Source organism: Schistocerca americana, chromosome 3 (assembly GCF_021461395.2).
Source record: "Schistocerca americana isolate TAMUIC-IGC-003095 chromosome 3, iqSchAmer2.1, whole genome shotgun sequence".
NCBI classification, from domain to species: Eukaryota; Metazoa; Arthropoda; class Insecta; order Orthoptera; family Acrididae; genus Schistocerca; species Schistocerca americana.
The window spans coordinates 735,884,831-735,907,175 of NC_060121.1; the positions used below are offsets into that span (position 1 = coordinate 735,884,831).

The 22,345-nt window shown below is 41.3% G+C and overlaps 1 protein-coding gene across 3 annotated transcripts in view; it reads left to right on the forward strand.

Moving 5' to 3' along the window:
* The window catches only part of LOC124607388 (UV-stimulated scaffold protein A-like), a 126,924-nt gene that overhangs the window by 26,708 nt on the left and 77,871 nt on the right, over positions 1–22,345 (forward strand). For all 3 annotated transcript variants that reach the window (XM_047139705.1, XM_047139704.1, XM_047139706.1), the window contains 3 exons: positions 16,750–16,860; positions 17,049–17,268; positions 17,528–17,648. In XM_047139705.1, coding sequence (XP_046995661.1) covers positions 16,750–16,860; positions 17,049–17,268; positions 17,528–17,648 — 452 coding nt within the window. The remainder of the gene's footprint in view (positions 1–16,749; positions 16,861–17,048; positions 17,269–17,527; positions 17,649–22,345) is intronic.

The following is a 22,345-nucleotide window of genomic DNA, read 5'->3' on the forward strand; positions in this document are numbered from 1 at the left end:
TTTGCATTTGTTTATTGAATTACTCAGGGTACGTGTGCGTGTTCCTTTTTCTTTCTGTAGCAAATGCCACAAATACTGACTCCTGCTTTCGGGTTTACATTGACCTAACTTTATCCAAATTACAAAAAGTGCTTCATGCAGTTACAGAGCTATTCACTCATAATAGGTTGTACTTCAACAGTGCACAGTGCATTTCTGTTTACACTAAAATGCATTCGGACAGTACAGTCTGTACTTGGGTACATTATTATACAGATGTTTGGGTCCAATGGATAAATATTAATTCTGCTACATCTACTAGGTTTGAGGATAGCAAACATTACTTTATTATTACTACTGATGTCAAATAAGCTTAATGTGCAACATCTCGTTGCTTAGAATCTTTATCAGAATTTTCCTAATGGTCAAATGAGATTTAATCTTGAGTACATCGATATTCTCACTTCTACAAATTATTAGTGATTACTAGGTACTACTGTGGGCTAACTAGGATAAGAAGTACCAAACGTCATGAGACATGAGAACTAAAAGAAAATATTAAAACCATACATCTGTGTATAAAAGACAAACAACATTATTCAATATACTTTTTCAAATCCTTAGAAGGATATAACCCTTTCGTGTTCACTGTTATGGGACAAGCTAGTCTGTAGCTGCCCCCACCCCACCCTACCCTCTCCCACATGATTACCCCTGGTTACCTGGTAAGGTCCAGCATGAAGTATTGCCATTTCTTAGTTTGGTGCTTTATGCTGGACGACTTCGGAAGAGTCCTCAACAAGACTAGTTCACCTATGGCATAGGTTGAAGTCGGTTTTTTTAATTGTATTTGGCTTTTCAATTGTCAGCCTGCTTGGTGAGGTGCACTAATGTGTTATTTATTTTTGTACTTACATCTGGTTCCAGTTGAGGTAACTTTGGAATTGGGTTGGTCCAGCTGTCTTCTCTCATGGGGTATAATATGTTGAAGTGTGTACTAAATTATTAAACATTTCTTCAAACGGCTGAACATACTTGACCCATTTTGTATGTTGCCTGTGAGCATAAATTCTGATGAATTTATTAAGCTACTTGAACATCCTTTCAACTGGGCTACTTTATGGGTGGAAACAAGAGGTCAATACCTGAGTTATCTCTTGTACAAATTGCTTCCATTTTGTGCTGACAAAATGTGATGCGTTATCAGATGGCAAGCCTCTGGTTTTCCATTATTTGCTATATAATCAGTCATTATTCTCCTGATAATCAGGGTGGAAGTGGTAGTTTTACTTGTAAATAATTTTAAGTAGTTGGAGATCACCACATGTTAAGTGCTTTACACCCTAGCGAGTGGCCGGGAGTGGCCCACAGATGTCTATTGATGATGTTGATTCTAATGGTTTCACGGGTTTTGTTGGACGGAGTTCAGTTTTCGTGGATACATTTGTACGTTTGGCCTTATGACAGGTAACACATTTCCTTACCAAATTACACACCCTCTTTTTGAGGTTAGGATAATAACAGTAATTGGAAATTTTCCTGGTGCACTTTTAAATTCCAAAGTGCCCTCATGTGTTGTGGGTGCACCAGATCAGATTGTAAAAACGACTGTGACAATACACAAATACATCAGTTGTCATCCAGTACTTTTTTTGATGGAGTAGTATACCATTTTATATATAATAATGGTTGGCCAACTCATCACGTGGGTCACTTATTAGCTTCAGAGATGAACTTTGTACAAGTGTTAACAAACCCTCCCCCCCCCCCCCCCCCCCTCCCCCCGGTCCCCCTGCCCCAGGGGACTGGCAAGTCTTTTGTGAATATATGCTTGGCATACAGGGGACCTCTGCCCTTGCAGTACTCCTTCCCTTGGGGACCAAGTGTTGTGTACAGTTGGGACATTGAAATGTGTGAAAGAATTAGAAGACTTGGGTGGATTTTGTTTTGTCTTTTCCTCATTTCTTGTTCCGACTTCTCCTGTCCTTCCTGTGCTTCGGCATTTAAGGCCCCCCTTTTTGCCTTTCTTCCAGCCTGTGTGTGCCTGAAGGCCAGCTCATGCATTTGACAGATAAAGAGTGACTGAGTAATGCGTAACACCCGCCGTAAAGGCCAGTCCTGTGGAGGGGTGATTGTCTGAACTGGCACCTTCTCTACTGCTAATTGGTCCCTCTGTGTGGAGTTCAGAAGGTATGACCTGAGTTGTGAAAAATCACCTACGGCGGGTGTGCTACCATTTGTGGGGGTCGCTCAGAAGGAAGGAGCACGCCATTGTAGATGTTGGCAATCATGAGGGATTCACCCACAATGAGTACAATAGCTCCACCAAGGCAACCTCTGTCTAATAAACAGAAATGGAATGAGCTCAAAGAAATGACGAATCTTCCAGTTGCACCCCGCTACCTCATAGTATCATGCACAGGAGGAGACAAGAACTTTCCTACAGTGAACCCTTTCATCATTCTGAAAGGTATGGGTACAATTGCAGGCTCACTAAAGTCCTGCATTTGCTTACACAGTGGACCTTTGCTTTTTGAGACAGACAGTGCCTTTCAAGCCCAAAAACTGCTTTAAGCTACACTCCTCCATGGATACCCAGTTCGTGTAGAGGCTCGTCAAACACTGACTTCTTCATGTGGTGTCATATACACTCGTCTGCTCGATAGTACGACTGAAGAAGATATGCAACATTATCCATCTTATCAGGGCATAACCACAGTCCATCAGATTTTGAAGAGGGTTGATGCAAAGTTACTGGCTACCCGTACCTCTTTTGTTATGTTTGATCAACTGAAGCTCCTGTCGATAATCGAGGCAGGCTATGAAGTTATCAATGTCAGACCCTTCATACCAGACCCAGTGCATTGCTATCAATGTCAGCATTATAACCGTAACCACATGTCCTGGAAAAACACCGCCAGATGTGTAACTTGTGACAAGGATGTGCACGAGGGAGATTGCCCACCTCCTCCCTGCTGTGTCTGATGCACTGGCAACCATACCACTTCAACCTGTGACTGCCCTGTGTACCTTGATGAGCTAGCCAGTCGGGAGATCTGGGTGAAGGAAAAGGTACCCCCTCAATATTGCTCGCAAAATGTTAGCTAGGCGAAATTCTTACATAGCAATAACTGGCAGTTACAGTACCATTGTCGCTATGTCACGGCCTATAAAAGATATGGCCATGTAGACCTGCAACCTCCAGTTCAGTGCCATGGTTGTGAAGTTATGCAGTGCTGCAGTGACATCCTCATCTCCACCCACTACAGTTGCTCATAACAGCAAAAACCATTCGCCCACACCGACAATGGAAATTTAAAAAGGAATTCTCCAGAGATGACTTCTTGCACACCTTAAGTCAGCAAACATCTGGGTCCACACCTGACAAATGCAAAGGTGCTAAGAAGTCGACCAGAGACAAACGTTCTTCCCCTTCTCCAACTCGGAGATCCTCTACAACAGTGACACCACCTGACACCTCAGTCCGGCTGCCTCCATTTCATCAGTGTGAATCACCCACTGATTCTCCACCTTGGAGTCAGCTGATTGACCCAGGGAGGTTACTGGCACATTTGAAGAAATAATGGAACAGGATCCTCCAACCTCAGTACCCTGTAGTAGTACTCAGCCGAAATCTGGCACTCAGCAGCCACCAGCCACCATAGTAATTGCCTCTTATAAGAGGAATATCTCCTTATCATCTAATGTGGCTTTTCTCCAATGGAACATTCGTGGCATCAGATCAATGGGGCAGACTTACAGTTGCTAATGGGATCGCAATGCCCAGTTGTCTTATGCCTCCGAGAAATGAAATTACGCCCTCAGGACCACTTTGACCTTTTACATTTCACTCCAGTACGTTTCAAACTTCCTTCCGAGGAAGGAACTCCAGCTCAGGGAGAGTTATGACGCTCATTTGGAACAGCATCCATAGCCAAACCATTTCATTGAATACCCACCTACAAGCTGTTGCTGTCTATCTTTCTCTCCCAAGTTATAACTTTTCGCTTTGTAATATCTACATACCCCTGTCATCTCATCTCACCAGGGCAGACATACTGTAGCCTACCGCTCAGCTCCCTCAATCCTTTTTGCTACTTGCCAACTTTAGTGCCCACTGTCCCATTTGGGGCTCTCTGAGGACCTGCCTGAGAAACACTCTCCTGGCAGATATTCTCTACTAGCTTGCTCTCATTTCTGTCAACACCGGGGAACCAATATTTCTTTTAGATTCTACATGTAATGTTCTCACACCTGGATGTCTCGTTCTTTAATGTGCAGTTTGCCCACCATCTAGAGTGGTTCGTCTCTCTGACATATACTAAAGTGACCATTTTCTGTTCATAGTTCACCTACTAACTCTTGCCCCGTGTGTGTGTGTGTGTGTGTGTGTGTGTGTGTGTCAAGACCAACTGGCAGCTTTACAAAGCTGACTGGAGGCACTACTCATCACTGGCAACCTTAAACAGACAACATTTCCACAGGAGTGATGATCAGGTAGAGTACCTTCTGAAAGCTATCCTTACCGCTGCAGATTATTCCATCCCTCGAACCTCTACCCTGCTTTAACGTGTATCAGTCCTCTGGTGGACTGAGGAATTCCACGCTGTGGTTCTTGTGCAGAGATGTGCTCTCTGTGTCTTTCAATGCCATCCCACAAAGGAGAACTGTGTTAGTTATAAACAATTACATGTAAAGTGCCATTGCATTATCAGAGATAGCAAAAAAGCTAGTTAGAGCTCTTTTACTACTTCTTTTAACAGTTTTACTCCCTCTTCTGTTGTTAGGGTTAACCTAGATTGTATTTCTGGAATCGAGGTGTCTCTCCCAGTTCCTGCCGTGAGTATAGCGAATGATGCCATTGTGGGCCCTATTGATATTCCCAACACTGTGGGTCAATACTTTGCAGAGATCTCGAGCCCCGCCCATTACCATCCCACCTTCTTACTTTGGAAACAAGTGATGAAAGAGGCACAGAATCGAGGATGGTACAATACTTTTTTTACTTTGAAGGAGCTCGAACATGCTTCTCACCTCATCACGATCATCCTCTCCAGGATCAGACAATAGACATTTAGATGGTGCAGCATCTCTCTCTTGACAGCAAGTAATTTCTCCTTCCTATGTATAATCGCATCTGGACAGATGGCATTTCCCAGACATTAGTGTGAAGCCACTGTATTGCCCATACCCAAGGCTGATAAGGACAAACATGTTGCATTCAGCTACCACTCAATTTCCCTCACCAGCAGTGTCTGCAAGATGATGGAACGCACTGATGCTCAAATTGTTATAGGCACTGAAAGCTGGCTAAAGCCGGATATAAGGTCAGCTGAAATTTTTGCGAAGATCCTAACGGTGTTCCGAAAGGATAGGCTAAACATGGTTGGCGGTGGCTTGTTTGTTGCTGTCAGAAGTAGTTTATCTTGTCGCGAAATTGAAGTAGATACTCCTGTGAGTTAGAATGGGCAGAGGTCATTGTTGGCAACTGAAATAAAATAATAATTGGATCCTTTTATTGACCTCCCAGTTCAGATGATACAGTTGCTGAAAGGTTCAAAGAAAACTTGAGTTTGATTTCAAACACTTACCCGACTTGTACAATAATAGTTGGTGGTGACTTTAATTTTCCCTCGGTATGTTGGTGAATATACATGTTTAATTCCTGAGGTACGCATAAAATATCATCAGAAATTGTGCAAAACGCATTCACTGAAAATTATTTCGAGCAGTTAGTTCATGAGCCCACGCGAATAGTAAACAGTTGTGAAAACACATTTGACCTCTCAGCAACAAATAACCCTGAGTTAATAACGAGCATCAAAACCGATTCAGGGATTAGTGAACACAAGAGTTGTCATAGCGAGATTGAATATTGTAATCCCGAAATCCTCGAAAAATAAGCGAAAAATATACCTGTTCAAAAAAACAGATAAAAATTCACTTGACGCCTTCCTAAGAGACAATCTCCACTCATTCCACATTAATAATATAAGTGTAGACCAGATGTGGCTTAAATTCAAAGAGATAGTATTGGCAGAAATTGAGAGATTTATACCAAATAAATTAACAAATGCTGGAGCTGCTCCTCCTTGGTACCCAAAACTGGTTAGAACACTGTTGCAGAAACAATGAAACAAACATGCCAAATTTAAACAGATGCAAAATCCCCAAGATTGGCGATCTTTTACAGAAGCTCGAAATTTAGCGCGGACTTCAATGCGAGATGGTTATAATAGTTTCCACAACGAAACTTTGTCTCGAAACCTGGCAGAAAATCCAAAGAGATTCTGGTCGTATGTGAAGTATGTTAGCGGCAAGAAACAATCAGTGCCTTCTCTGCATGATAACAATGGAGATACTATCGAAGACAGTGCTGCCAAAGCAGAGTTACTAAACACAGCCTTCCGAAATGCCTTCACAAAAGCAGACGAAGTAAATATTCCAGAATTCGAATCGAGAACAGCTGCCAACATGAGTAACGTAGAAGTAAATATCCTCGGAGTAGTGAAGCAACTCAAAATGCTTAATAAAAGCAAGTCTTCTGGTCCAGACTGTATAACAATTAGGTTCCTTTCGGAGTATGCTGATGAATTAGCTCCATACTTAACAGTCATATACAACTGTTCGTTCGACGAAAGATCTGTACCCAAAGACTGAAAAGTTGCACAGGTCACACCAATATTCAAGAAAGGTAGTAGGAGTAATCCACTAAATTACAGGCCCATATTGTTAACGTCGATATGCAGCAGGATTTTAGAACATATATTATATTCGAACATTATGAATTACCTCGATGAAAACGGTCTGTTGACACAGTCAACATGGATTTATAAAACATCATTCCTGTGAAACACAACTAGCTCTTTATTCACATGAAGTGTTGAGTGCTATTGACAAGGGATTTCAGATTGATTCCGTATTTCTGGAAGGCTTTTGACACTGTACCACACAAGTGGCTTGTAGTGAAATTGCGTGCTTATGGAATATCGTCTCAGTTATGTGACTGGATTTGTGATTTCCTGTCAGAGAGGTCACACTTCATAGTAATTGACGGAAAGTCATCAAGTAAAACAGAAGTGATTTCTGGTGTTCCCCAAGGTAATGTTATATCCCCTTTGCTTTTCCTTATCTATAAACGGTACCGGTAAACAGATTTTGGAGACAATCTGAGCAGCCGTCTTTGGTTGTTTGCAGATGATTTTGTCGTTTATCAACTAATAAAGTCATCAGAAGATCAAAACAAACTGCAAAACAATTTAGAAAAGATATCCGAATGGTGCGAAAAGTGGCAGTTGACTCTAAATAACGAAAAGTGTGAGGTCATCCACATGAGTGCTAAAAGGGAGTCGTTACACTTCGGTTACACTATAAATCAGTCTAATCTAAAAGCCGTAAAGTCAACTAAATACCTGGGTATTACAATTAGGAACAACTTAAATTGGAAGGATCACATAGAAAATGTTGTGGGGAAGGCTAACCAAAGACTGCGTTTTATTGGCAGGACACTTAGAAAATGTAATAGACCTACTAAGGAGACTGCCTACACTACACTTGTCCATCCTCTTTTAGAATACTGCTGCGCGGTGTGGGATCCTTACCAGGTAGGACTGATGGAGTACATCGAAAAAGTTCAAAGAAAGGCAGCACGTTTTGTATTATCGTGAAATATGGGAGAGAGTGTCACAGAAATGATACTGAATTTGGGCTGGAAACCGTTAAAAGAAGGCGTTTTTCGTTGCGACGGAATCTTCTCATGAAATTCCAATCACCATCTTTCTCCTCTGAATGTGAAAATATTTTGTTGAGACTGAGCTACGTAGGTAGGAACGATCACCACGATAAAATAAGGGAAATCAGATCTCATACCAAAAGAAAGGTGTTCATTCTTTCCGCGAGCTATAGGAGACTGGAATAATAGAGAATTGTGAAGGTGGCTCGTTGAACCCACTGCCAGGCACTTAAATGTGATTTGCAGAGTGTCCAAGTATATGTAGATGATCAATGGTTGGCTGGTGTGGTGGCTTGAGTCTTGGAATTTGCTAACAAATGCACAGTGTGGATTTCAGAAGCACTGCTCTGTGCTTGATCATCTCATCACCCTGTCAATCCATATTATGAACAATTTTCTGTGGAAATGCCAGATTGTAGCTGTGTTTTTCGATTTGGAAAAGGCTTACAATACCTGCTTGAGGACGGACATCTTCCATACAATGCTCACATGGGTCTTCTGAGGGCACCTGCCCCCCTATTTTATTCAGGAGTTTTTAAAAGATTAGGTTTTCAAGGTACATGTGGGTTCCACTTTGTCGAACGCTTTTATCCGGGAGAATGAGGTGCCTCAGGGCTCTGTGCTTAGCATAGCCCTCTTTGCCTTAGCAATTAACCCTATCGTGGACTGTTTCCCCCCAGGCATCTCAGGTGCTCTTTTTGTTGATATCTTTGCTATCTACTGCAGCTCTCAGTGGACATGTTTACTTGAGCAATGACTTTAGCTATGTATTCACTATCTGTACTCGTGGACCGTCAACAATGGCTTCCACTTTTCACTAGAAAAACTCTGTCTGAACTCCTGGTGACAGTATAAGGAGTTTTTCCCACTGCCCTTGAATCTTGGTGCTGTTTGTTGAAACCGTGAAATTCGTGGGTGTCACACACGGTGTTTTGCTGCATGGGAAATTAAACAGCTCCCAACAGCTCGGATGACTTCCTCTTCGCCTCTTTTGTTGTGAGGAGATACTTTTAGCTAGGCTGCATATTGGGCACTTGTCATTTCAGTCTACGCCATTTGTTAAGTGGAGACTCTGCACCACTCTGTGTGTACAGCAACCAACCTTTGACAGTCCCCTATTTTCTGACCCAATGCCTATTTTATAACCATTTATATTTTAATGTATGTTTGCCATCTGAATTATCAGATTTCTCGCAGATACAGCATTAGCTGTAGATCATGTTTTAATTTTTATTCATCGTAGTACGAGGTGCATTCAAGTTCTAAGGCCTCCGATTTTTTTTTCTAATTAACTACTCACCCGAAATCGATGAAACTGGTGTTACTTCTCGATGTAATCGCCCTGCAGACATACACATTTTTCACAACGCTGACGCCATGATTCCATGGCAGCGGCGAAGGCTTCTTTAGGAGTCTGTTTTGACCACTGGAAAATCGCTGAGGCAATAGCAGCACGGCTGGTGAATGTGCGGCCACGGAGTGTGTCTTTCATTGTTGGAAAAAGCCAAAAGTCACTAGGAGCCAGGTCAGGTGAGTAGGGAGCATGAGGAATCACTTCAAAGTTGTTATCACGAAGAAACTGTTGCGTAACGTTAGCTCGATGTGCGGGTGCATTGTCTTGGTGAAACAGCACACGCGCAGTCCTTCCCAGATGTTTTTGTTGCAGTGCAGGAAGGAATTTGTTCTTCAAAACATTTTCGTAGGATGCACCTGTTACCGTAGTGCCCTTTGGAACACAATGGGTAAGGATTACGCCCTCGCTGTCCCAGAACATGGCGGTTACCCGAAATTTTTTTGGTGGCGGTGAATCTGTATGCTTCCATTGAGCTGACTAGCGCTTTGTTTCTGGATTGAAAAATGGCATCCACGTCTTATCCATTCTCACAACCGACAAAAAGAAAGTCCCATTCATGCTGTCGTTGCGCGTCAACATTGCTTGGCAACATGCCACACGGGCAGCCATGTGGCCGTCCGTCAGCATTCATGGCACCCACCTGGATGACACTTTTCACATTTTCAGGTCGTCATGCAGGATTGTGTGCACAGAACCCACAGAAATGCCAACTCTGGAGCCGATCCCCCAAAACAATTCTCTCCACTTTCTCGATTATGTCGCCAGACTGGCTTGTGCGAGCCCAAGGTTATTTCGGTTTGTTGTCACACGCTGTTCTGCCTCCATTAAACAGTCGCACCCTCGAACGCACTTTCGACACATCCATAACTCCATCACCACATGTCTCCTTCAACTGTCGATGAATTTCAATTGGTTTCACACCACGCAAATTCAGAAAACAAATGATTGCACGCTGTTCAAGTAAGGAAAACGTCGCCATTTTAAGTATTTAAAGCAGTTCTCATTCTCGCCGCTGGCGGTAAAATTCCATCTGCCGTACGGTGCTGCCATCTCTGGGACGTATTGACAATGAACGCGGCCTCATTTTAAAACAATGCACATGTTTCTATCTCTTTCCAGTCCGGAGAAAAAAATCGGAGGCCTTAGAACTTGAATGAACCTCGTAATATGGCAAAGAAAATTTAATTTTCAACCATTTGAGTAACCTCCTCATATGGGAAGTGATCTTGTTTAGCTATCCCCTCTACTCCAGTCGAGTAGGCTCCGAATATTATTGACATCAAATTCATTTGGGAATTGACCATTTGAAGTTATGACATGGGAGCGAATGGCCTCAGCTGTTTTGCATTCTAAAGCAACAACAAACCAACAAAGGTGAGACATCCTACAATCGATTGCTGAATCAGTTATTCCCACAGAGTAACATACAAAGTGAGTTGGCAGTTTATTTGAAAGGCCTCAGTAATGTAAAGGAATTGATTTCATTCATTTGTCTGAGCACTGTACAACACAGAGGTAGAAAATTTTTAGGAAGTGCTTATAAATTGGCTACCTGCTCTTGTAAATCGAATATTGATTGAGGAGAAGTCATCACATTTATTAGGACAATAAATTAAATAGTAATTTGTGGAAAATAGTGATATCAATGTAGATTGAGATACAATAGCAGATGCTTGTGATTTAACATTGGATGTTGAAATATCTGTTATTGATATGGTGTATTGGACCCCCTCACCCCAGGTAACTGGCAAATTTTTATGAGACATTTTGATGCCTCAGTGTGCTATCTGTTGGACAGAAAGAAGGTAGTATTAATTTGTGATTATCTTTACTGTATATTTCTTAAAGGAATCTGACAGGAAAATTGATCTAGACATGCTTTTACTTACTTCGAATTTAGTAATAGACATAAGTTTTCCTATTCGAATAGCTCCAGAGGTAGTGTCCTGGTAGATGTTGAGTTCATACAACTAGCAAAAGGTAAATAGACCTATGCCTATCTTGCAGTAAATGGGTTGTCAGATTGTGGTGGACATTTTCTTGTGTTACAAAGCATAATTGTATTTGGAGAAAGACTGAAATATATTAATTGAATAATTTAGTTATGAATAAATTTGTTTCCATTTTGATCAAGCAATTAACAACATTGGATTCCTGCATGTATCAGAGCATCCTCAGAATAAAAGGGGTTGTTAAAAAAGAGCCAGAAGCATTTTCATGTTGTAAACAGTAATGTAAAATCGTAAGAAACGCTATAAAAAAAAATCAAAGAATGTGCACAAACTACCAGACAATAACAACAAATCAGTGTGGAATATTGTTAAAAGAGAAATAGGGAAAAAGCCATAGAAGATGATGGTGTTAGTATTTAAGAGAATGGTAACATTGTAAAAGACAGTTCACATGACTCAGATATCTTTAATAATTACTTTTTAAAAGTTCCTTAAGAAAATTAGTTCAAGAAATTGAGAAGAGAAAGCAAACAGTAGCTCTGTACTGAAGAGGCAAGACCTCACACATCCCCATTCAAAGTAAAGAAAAACATCATGACCATCAAAAGTTGAGATTCATATGAGCTAATCTAATATCCTCAACATGACACAAAAAAGTGAGGCCTTTTAATACGTAATGTTCCTTTGTCACATATTTAATACATCATAAACTGAGAATATTTTGTAAGACAGATTAAAATGTGTCATTGGTAGGTTTTCTATAAGAGGGATGACTCCAAAGGTAATGGTAACTACTGACCAGTATCACTCCTTACAAAAGTTTCAAAAGGTTTTGTGAGTGGAATATACTCAAAGCTTTCGTCCATGTGTGTAGTAATGGCATACTTGAGTTAATCACAGTTTGAATTTAAAAATAACTGGTCTAATGAGGCAGTTATTTGTACATTCACTGAACACATAATATGGTTTTTAAGTGACAAAATATCACCAGTTGGGATTTGTGACTTATTGAAAGCCTTGGATTGTGTTGAACATAATATTCTAATAGAGAAGTTAAGTTTTTCTGGGATGCATGATTCATCATCTTCCTGGTTTAGTTTCTATTTAAGAAACAGTATGCAGAAAGTTACATTAGAATGATTAACACAAAAAGCGGACCCATATTGTTTGCATGGGAAGAAATCACAGGGAGTGTTCTACAAGGTTCAGCCATTGGCCTGTTACTGTTTTCACCCTTTGGAAATGAAGTACCATTTCATTCGATTCAGGAGGCAGAATTCTTTCTGCTATTGTATAAGCATTATGTATATGCATGAAAACTTAGTTGAGAAAAACCATATAGCAGGCCTGCTAATATGTTGAGGCTTAAACACTTTTGCCACCAGAATAATTGCCAACTTTGGGACATCGAAATAAGTAAATTAACATATTTTCATGTATTTCTGCCCTACGGAATATTATGCTGGGGTAGCATCTCACTTGAGTAAAAAGTTTCATTGCACGAAAGAAAGTAATTAGAACTAGGTATGGGCTTTACACAAATCCATCCCATAGACACCTATTTAAGCAATTAGGAATATTATCCACTGCCTCACACATTTATTCACTAATGAAATTTGTTGGCAACAATCCATTGCAGTTTGTTAGTAAGTGATATATTCAGAAGTACAGTGCAATATAAGAAAGAAGAATTCCCCACACTCCCCTTTACTTATTCCATCTTTGGCACAGAATGTGGGCAGAGATTTTCATGTAATCATTGGAGAGGTACTAACTTAGTTAATCATTTTTTTAAAAAAAAAAAAAAAAAAGGTTCAAATGGCTCTGAGCACTATGGGACTCAACTTCTGAGGTAATTAGTCCCCTAGAAATTAGAACTAGTTATACCTAACTAACCTAAGGACATCGCACACATCCATGCCCGAGGCAGGATTCGAACCTGCGACCGTAGCAGTCGTGCGGTTCCGGACTGAGCGCCTAGAACCGCTCGGCCACTGCGGCCGGCTAATCATTTCAGTTGGTGCTCTATTGTGTTTTAACAGCAGCACTAAAAACATTTCTAAATTATCATTATCTTCTGTTATTAGAGCCTGATTCACCAACCACTGCTAGAATTATGTAGCATCCACCTAGTTTTGGTTTGATGTGACATTATACCAGTGAAGTTCAGGCCCTCTCTTCTAACCTGCTGAATACGGTAATTTGTTTCTGCACATTACCCCAGTGAAGTAATGGGCAGGAACCCAGTACAAATCAACAAGTAACAAATTTTTCACACTCATCACTGTTCACCTTCTTTTACCCGGCCTTTCAATTACTTAATCGATTCTTTTCAAAATATTATATATGGGCAGGTAGTCAGTAGAAGTCCCCCCTCATCTCATGACTTTATGGATAACACCTCATCAAATGGCTTGATCAGCAGAGGTCTTTTATGCTGTATAGCCTTTTACCTACTTAATCATATCCATTAAGTGAATCGTTTCCATTAAGTGCTATATGAAATTATAAAAGAAAATGTTAGTTTAACAATTTTGTGTGTTGTAGCTTGAAGACAGCATTATGTCTCAGATTGGCACTTAACTACAGTCAGTGTCCATCCCAAGCCTGCTGTCTGATGCGTGGTAACTGGACTAAATGATTGTGTCATCTTCGGAGGCAGTTGTAAAAAAATTGTATGAAATCAGCAGAAAGAATCACTTGTGAGTTCCAAGACGTTACCAGCAGTCCAGCTAGCACGACGACTATGCAGAGAGTTAGAAAGAATAGGGTACAGTAGTCAAGCAGCTCTTCATAAGCCGCACATATCTGTAGTCAGTGTTAATCAACGCTTAGTCAGTGTTAAGTGACCCTACAGGTAGTGTAAAGAGTGATGCTACTTGTCAATGGATGACTGGAAATGAGTGATATGAAGTGATGAATTGTACTGTATTGTGTGGTGAACCAGTGAAAGGGTTTGGGTTTGACGAATGCCTGTAGAGTATTACCTGCTATCATGTGTAATGACAACAGTGAAGTATGGAGGAGGTGGTGTTATGTTATGGGATTGTTTCCTGCGGTTAGGGTGTGGTCCCCTTTTCGTGGTTAAGAAAATGCTAAATGTAGAAGGATGTGAACACATTTTACAGCATTGAAGGATGTGAACACATTTTACATCATTGTGTACTGTGTACAGTGAAGGAACAATTCACAAATGATTGTTGGTATCAGCATGACAATGAATCCTTTCTTAAGGCAGTAGCTGTGAGCCAATGGTTTGTGTATAATAATGTTTCTGAAATGATCTGGTCTACGCAAAGTCCTGACCTGAAGCCAATGGAATGCCTTTGGGATGAGTTAGAATGTTGACTTCACACCCCTATACCCCATTGTCCAATATCACTACCTTCTCTGGATATCAGCTTTTGAGGAAGAACGGGCTGCCATTCCTCCAGATGTTCTGACACCTCATTGGAAGTGTCCCCACCAGATTTCAAGCCATCATAAAGGCTTAAAGTGGACACACCCCATTTTAATACCCACCAGCCCACCGAATAGGTGTCCACATTTGTTTGATCAGGTAGTGTGGTAGTGTACACTATGTGATCAAAAGAATCCGGACACCTGGCTGAAAAATGACTTAATAGTTTGTGGTGCCCTCCATTGGTAATGCTGGAATTCAGTATGGTGTTGGCCCACCCTTAGCCTTGATGACAGCTTCCACTCTCACAGGCATACATTCAGTCAGGTGCTGGAAGGTTTCTTGGGGAATGGCAGCCCATTCTTCACGGAGTGCTGCACTGAGGAGAGGTATCGATGTTGGTCGGTGAGGCCTAGCACGAAGTCGACATTCCAAAACATCCCAGAGATTAGATTAGATTAGATTAATACTAGTTCCATGGATCATGAATACGATATTTCGTAATGATGTGGAACGAGTCAAATAGGATTCAGGTCAGGACTCTGTGCAGTGTAATCCATTACAGGGATGTTATTGTTGTGTAACCACTCTGCCACAGGCCGTACATTATGAACAGGTGCTCGATCGTGTTGAAAGATGCAATCGCCACCCCCAAATTGCTCTTCAGCATTGGGAAGCAAGAAAGTGCTCAAGATCAATGTAGGGCTCTACTGTGGTAGTGCCATGCAAAACAACAAGGGGTGCAAGCCTCCTCATGAAAAACTTGACTACACCATAATACCACTGCCTCCGAATTTGACTCTTGGCACTGCACACGCTGGCAGATGATGTTCACTGGGCATTCGCCATACCCACAGCCTGCCATCGGATCACCACATTGTGTACCGCAATTCGTCACACCACATAATGTTTTTCCACTGTTCAATCGTCCAATGTTTACGCTCCATACACCAAGCAAGGCATTGTTTGGCATTTACTAGTGTGATGTGTGGCTTATGAGCTGCCACTCGACCATGAAATCAAAGTTTTCCACCTCCCACCTAACTGTCATAGTACTTGCAATGGATCCTGATGCAGTTTGGAATTCCTGTGTGATGGTCTGAATAGATGTCTGCCTATTACACATTACGACCCTCTTCAATTGTCAGCGGTCTCTGTTAGTCAACAGACAAGATTGGCCTTTACGCTTTTGTGCTGTACAAGTCCCCTCACGTTTCCACCTCACTATCACATTGGAAACAGTGGATGTAGGGATGTTTAGGAGTGTGGAAATCTCACGTACAGACATATGACATAAATGACACCCAATCCCCTGACCACGTTTGAAGTCCGTGAGTTCCGCGGAACGCCCGATTCTGCTCTCTCACTATGTCTAATGACTACTGAGGCCGCTGGTATGGAGTACCTGACAGAAGGTGGCAACAAAATGGACCTAATATTGTGAAAAACTTATGTTTTTGGGGGTGTCCGGGTACTTTTGATCACTTACTGTATTTTGACTTCCGAGGGGGGGGGGGGTGGGAGAAAGAGGGAGAGGGGGGGAGAAAGAGGGAGAGGGGGGGGGGGAGAAAGAGGGAGAGGGGGGGGGGGGAGAGAGAGGACAGAAAACAGGAATCTAGGTCCCTAGTGTGGAACATGGTAACTAGAATGAAATTTTCACTCTACAGCGGAGTGTGTGCTGATATGAAACTTCCTGGCAGATTAAAACTGTGTGCCGGACTGAGACTCGAACTCAGGACCTTTGCCTTTTGCGGGTAAGTGCTCTACCAATGGAGTTACCCAAGCATGACTCACGCCCCATCGTCACAGCTTTAATTCCGCCAGTATCTCGTTTCCTACCTTCGAAACTTCACAGAAACTCTCCTGCGAAACCTTCTGTGAAGTTTGGAAGGTAGGAGACGAGGTACTGGCGGAATTAAAGCGGTGAGGATGGGGCGTGAGTTGTGCTGGGTAACTCACTTGGTAGAGCACTTGCCCGCGAACGTCAAAGGTCCCGAGTTCGAGTCTCGGTCCGGCACACAGTTTTAATCTGCCAGGAAGTTTCAATGACTTACTGATGCAGCACTTATGGACATAAAAATGAGAAGGAAGTGAATGTTTAACTTCCTACTTTTTTAGTGTCTTTGGTGAAGTAAAGGTAGTAAACAAAAATACCCCTTCTCTCTCTCTCTCTCTCTCTCTCTCTCTCTCTCTCTCTCTCTCTCTCTCTTTCAAAACACTGTAGCCAGCCACTACAAGTCATGTTTTTGGGTATGCTGTCATCCCTGAAATTAAGGTTGTATTCAAATCCCTGAAATGATTACATTCTTTATTTGCTTTTTCTGTTATTCAGGTTGTCAAATGGCTATGTGAAACATACATATCATTTACTGTTGTGCCAGCTTGAGAAGCAGCATTCAGAGGTTCGGTTTAGTGCATTCCAAATTTGTGATGTACTTTTCAGGTAAGCAACTCGGTTTATTGTGCTCTATATGTCTGTCCATCTATATTTTCCTCTCTCTCAAATAATGTTACAAAGCATACCTCACTGTTGCAGAATCTGTCTAAAGTTGACAAATCAGTAGTTATATTTATTGCTCTGTGATATTTTAAAGTGAAAATTGTCATCATATTTTTATCTCCTTCTTTAAGGAGGTCTCACTGCTTTCGGGAACTGCTTGTGTCAGAAATGCAGCGGGTCTTGGAGCTTGCCGCTGAAACAAATCCTGACAAGCCTTTGCCAATGCCAAAAACTGTAGCCAAAGATTTAAAGCTTTTTGCATTGAGAACAATCCAACAATGGAACAAGGAATTTGGGAGTGGTTACAAGAAGTTGCAGCTTGGATTCAATTTCTTAAAAAATTGTAAGAAGGTAAATTAGTGTTCCATTTAATAGCTAAAAGCATAGTGAACCTATGCTCAGCATAGTCCATGGTTCTGTTGTTATAAATTTGTAATCTGGAGAATACATTCATAGTCTTTATGTTTTGCTGATGACAAATTTATGGTTTGCTGTAGTAGAATGGTGTCTTTAATTTAGAAGACTGGAATGGATCTTGCCAGGACTTTTCACATCATACACTATTAAAATGATATATTGTCTGGAGATTAGTATGTATTGTGTGTTTCAGGTTGATTTTGATACATTGGAGGCTCAAAGCAATGCAGAAAGGTTGCGGCAGGAAGAAGAAGAACGCCGAAAAAATGTTCAAAGTAACAAAAAACTGAAAGCTGTTGCTCAGGAATACTCTGGTTTGTATAGTGTAATATCTGTAACATTGAAGAAGCAAGAGCAGAGAATTGGACACTCCAGCAGAGATTCGTTTTGATATTGCCATGTGATGCATATGGGAGTCATATTGTTGTTAGCTTTTCTCCCTTTATGTTAAGAATGTAGTATTGTTGTGCACTGTTAATATGGAAAAGAAATAGTTCTCTGTTATGAACCACTTTATGAGATGTGTTTGGGACATATTAATGTTTATAGTTTCATTGGGTTCCGTACTGTCCTGTCCTATTCCTATTTGAAAACTTGTGCAGGATGCAGATTTTTTGGCATTGCAACTCAACAAAGGGCCATAAGCATGCTAAAGTTTTTGTGTAAAAAGTAAGCCTTTCATAGGTCATCTGCAGTTTTATTGAACAGGAATCAGAGAGAGAGAGAGAGAGAGAGAGAGAGAGAGAGAGAGAGATCCATTTGTCTGTTTCATTTGCTACATTTTTGTATCATCTCCTTTTGTCAGTTAAATTCAATATCTCATTTGTTATCCAAGGATTTCTTCACTCTTTGTCTTTTTGATTAGCTGTTCCTCTGCTACCTTCATCATTTTATCTCTCTGAAGCTATCCATTCATCTTCTACTCTGTTCCTTTTCCCCTCTTTCAGTCAGTAGTTGTGTAATGTTCACTTTGCATCCCTGGTCCTTTCAGCTTATCCAGGTCCCATCTCCTTAATTTTTTTTTTTTCATTTTTCTACAATTTCCTCAAGTTTAATCTGTAGTTCATAACCTGTAAATTTGGTCAGAATTTACATTTGCTAGTGGAATTCTAGTAGTTTAAAATCAGCTTTAAAATATCTCTCTTACTGGAAATGATTGTATGGCATTGTTGGCAGGGAGGCCCCATTTGGGGAGATCATATCCTTACTCTGTTGTGGAGTGTGTGCTGATATGAAACTTCCTGGCAGATTTAAACTATGTGCCAGACCGAGACTCGGACTCGAGGCCTCTGTCCCAAGTTAGTCTCGATGTGGCACATAGTTTTAATCTTTCAGGAAGTTACACGCCTTACTGTTACATAACGTATCTGTATCTGTCTGATGCCTTCAGAGGTCTTCCAAATCCTGTCCTCAATCTATGGTAGCCAACTGTCCCCAAACTCTACACCAAACAGTTTCTACTCCCTCTTTCCTATCACCGCCTCCAAATTCACGTCCCCTCACCCTCCCTGTGTGCTGCTCTCTGCCAACACATCCATTGGAATTTTCCCCATCTTTGCTCCTTTCCTTTTTCACTTGCATCCTTCTCCCTGCTCCACAGCTTCCTGACGCAGCAGCTGCAAGCCTTGTTTTGCCACTGTCTAGTTCCTGCATGCTCCACCAGATAGTGTTCTTCTCTCCTCCCACTCTAACACTGCAATCACCCCCCTGGTCCAAATTGCTGCATTTGTTCAATACAACAGTTCTGGTTGAACCATCCAGAGATAACGGTCATATTTGTGTGAGGTGTGCTTGCTTGTGTGAACATGTGTGTGTTTTCTTTGCTGAAGAAGGCTTTAAACAAGAGCTCAATAGGTAACAGTCTTTTTGTTGTGCCTGTCTGCATCTCAATGTCACCTTTATGATGAGTAGCAGTCTGTCCCTTTCATAATATTGTTGTTAACCCTCTTTGATTTTGAGAGTTGATGCCTTGCACTCATTTGACCAGGAATCCTTTTCTTTCTGCCACTACACTTCATTATTCTCCCTATATCTCATTTTAACATAGGCATATCTCTTTTCAAATCCTCTATCCTTCTACAGCATTGAAAGATTTAACATTTCATGTGTTACTCGATCAAAGAATACCAGATTTTTTTTTTCTTCTTCTTCTTCTTCTTCTGATGACAGTACCCAGTTGAGTGGTACCACCCAATGATCCAACTGGCAGACTATTTTGCTACGAATTTTTCTTCCTAAGAAACCATGCAGTAGAGCTGCATGTCCTCAGAAAATATAAAGGCTGTAGTTATCCCATTGCCTGTAGTTCTGTCACAATACCAACATTTAAAAACCATGTTGACTAACGTTTTAAAGCAAACTCCATCAATCATGCAGATTATTACACATACAACTATCAAAAAGATTGCTGTTAGTGTTACAGATCTGTTTAAGTTTGGGCATTGTTTCTGTTTTGTACTTATTTGAGTATTCTGTTGATGACATCGTGGTTTTTGCCCCTCTCCAGTGTCAGAGTACTTTTGTCAGTGCTAACAGCGTATTTTATCTTCCATTTGAAAATTTGTGTTGCATAGATACCTCCAAAACATCATCTATGTTATTGCATAGTGACTCTCAGTTGTCCTGATTGTCTTACTGTAAAATGTATTAGGTGCGACACAACATACTAAATTTGTAGACATATTTTAGTGCTTAGAGCTGTATCTGTCGCATCAGTGGTGAGCCCAGAATTTGCCTGATGCAATTTAATGAAATCATGGAAAACCTAAATCAGAATGGCCGGACGTGGGTTTGAACAGTCGTCCTCCCAAACACGTGTCCAGTGTGCTAACCACTGTGCCACCCCCTCGGTTTAGAAGAAAGCCTTTTGGACACCAACTCAAATGTATAGCAGTCTGTTTGTTGTGCCTATCTGTGACTCAGAGTGTCTTCCCTGTACGGTGTGTAGCGATGTATCCTTTTTGTAATATACTGGATTTTCCATTGTTAGATTTTTAATGTTCTTTCACTCTAAAGGATTCCACACATCACTGGTCAGTAACTTGAATAGTGAATTAGAAAATTTCAGATTCATCATATGGGACCTTATGATTGTTAATTACATACATACAGTACATTTGCATTTTTATAAATCACGTTAAGGAGCTCTCAGGCTAAAAGCCTGGCCGGTATTTAATGTTCAGAAAGTGCAAATCCCAGTAGTGCTGATAGAAACACTTAGGTATGGATAACAGCGGCAATGCATCGTGATATGGAAGCAGTGAGGCCTTGGTAGGCAGGAGGGAGTTGGCACCACATCTGCACACCAAAGTCACCTAATTCCCATGGGGGGGCATGAGCTTTGAAGCCACATTCAGACACATCACAGTTGTGTTTGATCAGGCTCAGATCTGGCAAGTTGGGGGGGGGGGGGGGGGCAGCAGCACATAAATTGCACCTCACCAGTTTTCCTTTAACCCCTCCCACCGTACTCCTGGCCTTGTGACATGGCTCATTATCTTGTTGAAAAATGCCACTGCCATTGGGAAACATGGAAACATGATCGTGGTGAAGGGGTGTATGTGGTCTGCATCCAATGTACCATGCTTCTTGGTTGTCGTGGTGCCTTGCATGAGCTCCACTGGACTCATGGATGCCGATGGATGTTCCCTAGAGCATAATGGAACTGCCAGGAGCTCGTCTCCGTCCCACAGTATATTTGTTGAGGAACTGTTCTCCTGGAAGATGATAGATTTGCTCCCTCTCATCAACATGGTGAAGAAGGTATTGTGATTCATATGAAGGTACTGGGATTCGTCAGACCCTGTATTGCTCTGCCACTGCACCAGTATCCAGTGCTGATGATCACATGTCCATTTCATTTGTAGGTGTTGATGTTGTGGTGTTAACATTGGCACACGTATGAGTTGTCGGCTGCAAAGACTCATTGTTGGAGGTGTTCAATGCACTATGTGTTCACACACACTTGTATTCCATCCGGCATTAAAGTATGACATTAGTTCCTACACAGTTCGCCATCAGTCCTGATTTACCAGTCTGCCCAGCCTGTGACGTTTGACATCAGTCATGAGGGGTCGCCCCACAGTCCCATTATGTCTAGACGTGGTTTCACCATCTGTCAAAGACACTCACCACAGCATTCTTCGAATACCTGACAATACGTGTGGTTTCTCAAATGATGTGGTTTCTGAAATGATCGTGCCACGCCTCGAAGGCATCACAATCTGTCCTTGGTCAAACTCATCTGATAGGTATACCTGCTTAAAGGAAGTCACTCTAACTAAGGACTCGCCTTCAGAGGACGTCATGTTTGTAAGTACAGAAGGAATTAGCATATTTCATCAAAATATAAGAGGTGTTAGAGATAGAGTTAGTGAACTGCTTATAGATGTTGACTCTGAAATTATTGGTTTATTGGAGCACCACTTAAAGAAATTGACAGTTTAGAAGCTTGCTTTTCCAGGATACAGATTAGCTGCCTGTTTTTCAAGGATTTCCTTGCGGGATGGGGGAGTGGCCATGTACGTAAAAAAAACAGTATTCCATTTGAGTCCATAGATGTATCATGGCACAGCACTGAACTGATTTTTGAATGTTGTGCTGGGGCAGTTGAATTTGGTGAAACCAAACTTCTAATTGTTGTTTATAGGTCCACTAACTCTGGCTTCAGGGCATTTCTGCTCAAGCTAGAGAGGACTCTTCATTCACTTTATAGGAAGTAGCAGAAATTGGTTATATGTGGTGACTTCAGTATTAATTTCGTATATGATTTTGCAAGGAAAAGGATATTGGTAGATCTCCTAAATTCATATGATCTGATGCAGATTGTGGTTTTATCAACTGGGGTGCAGGGGAACAGTAGCACACCCATAGACAGTGTTTTTATTTAGTCTTCTTTACTAGATGAGCATTCAGTTAGTAAAAGGATAAATGGCCTTTCAGACCATGATGCACTAATTTTAACACTAAAGGGCTTTTGTACTCAAACAAATGTCACTTATAATTACAAACT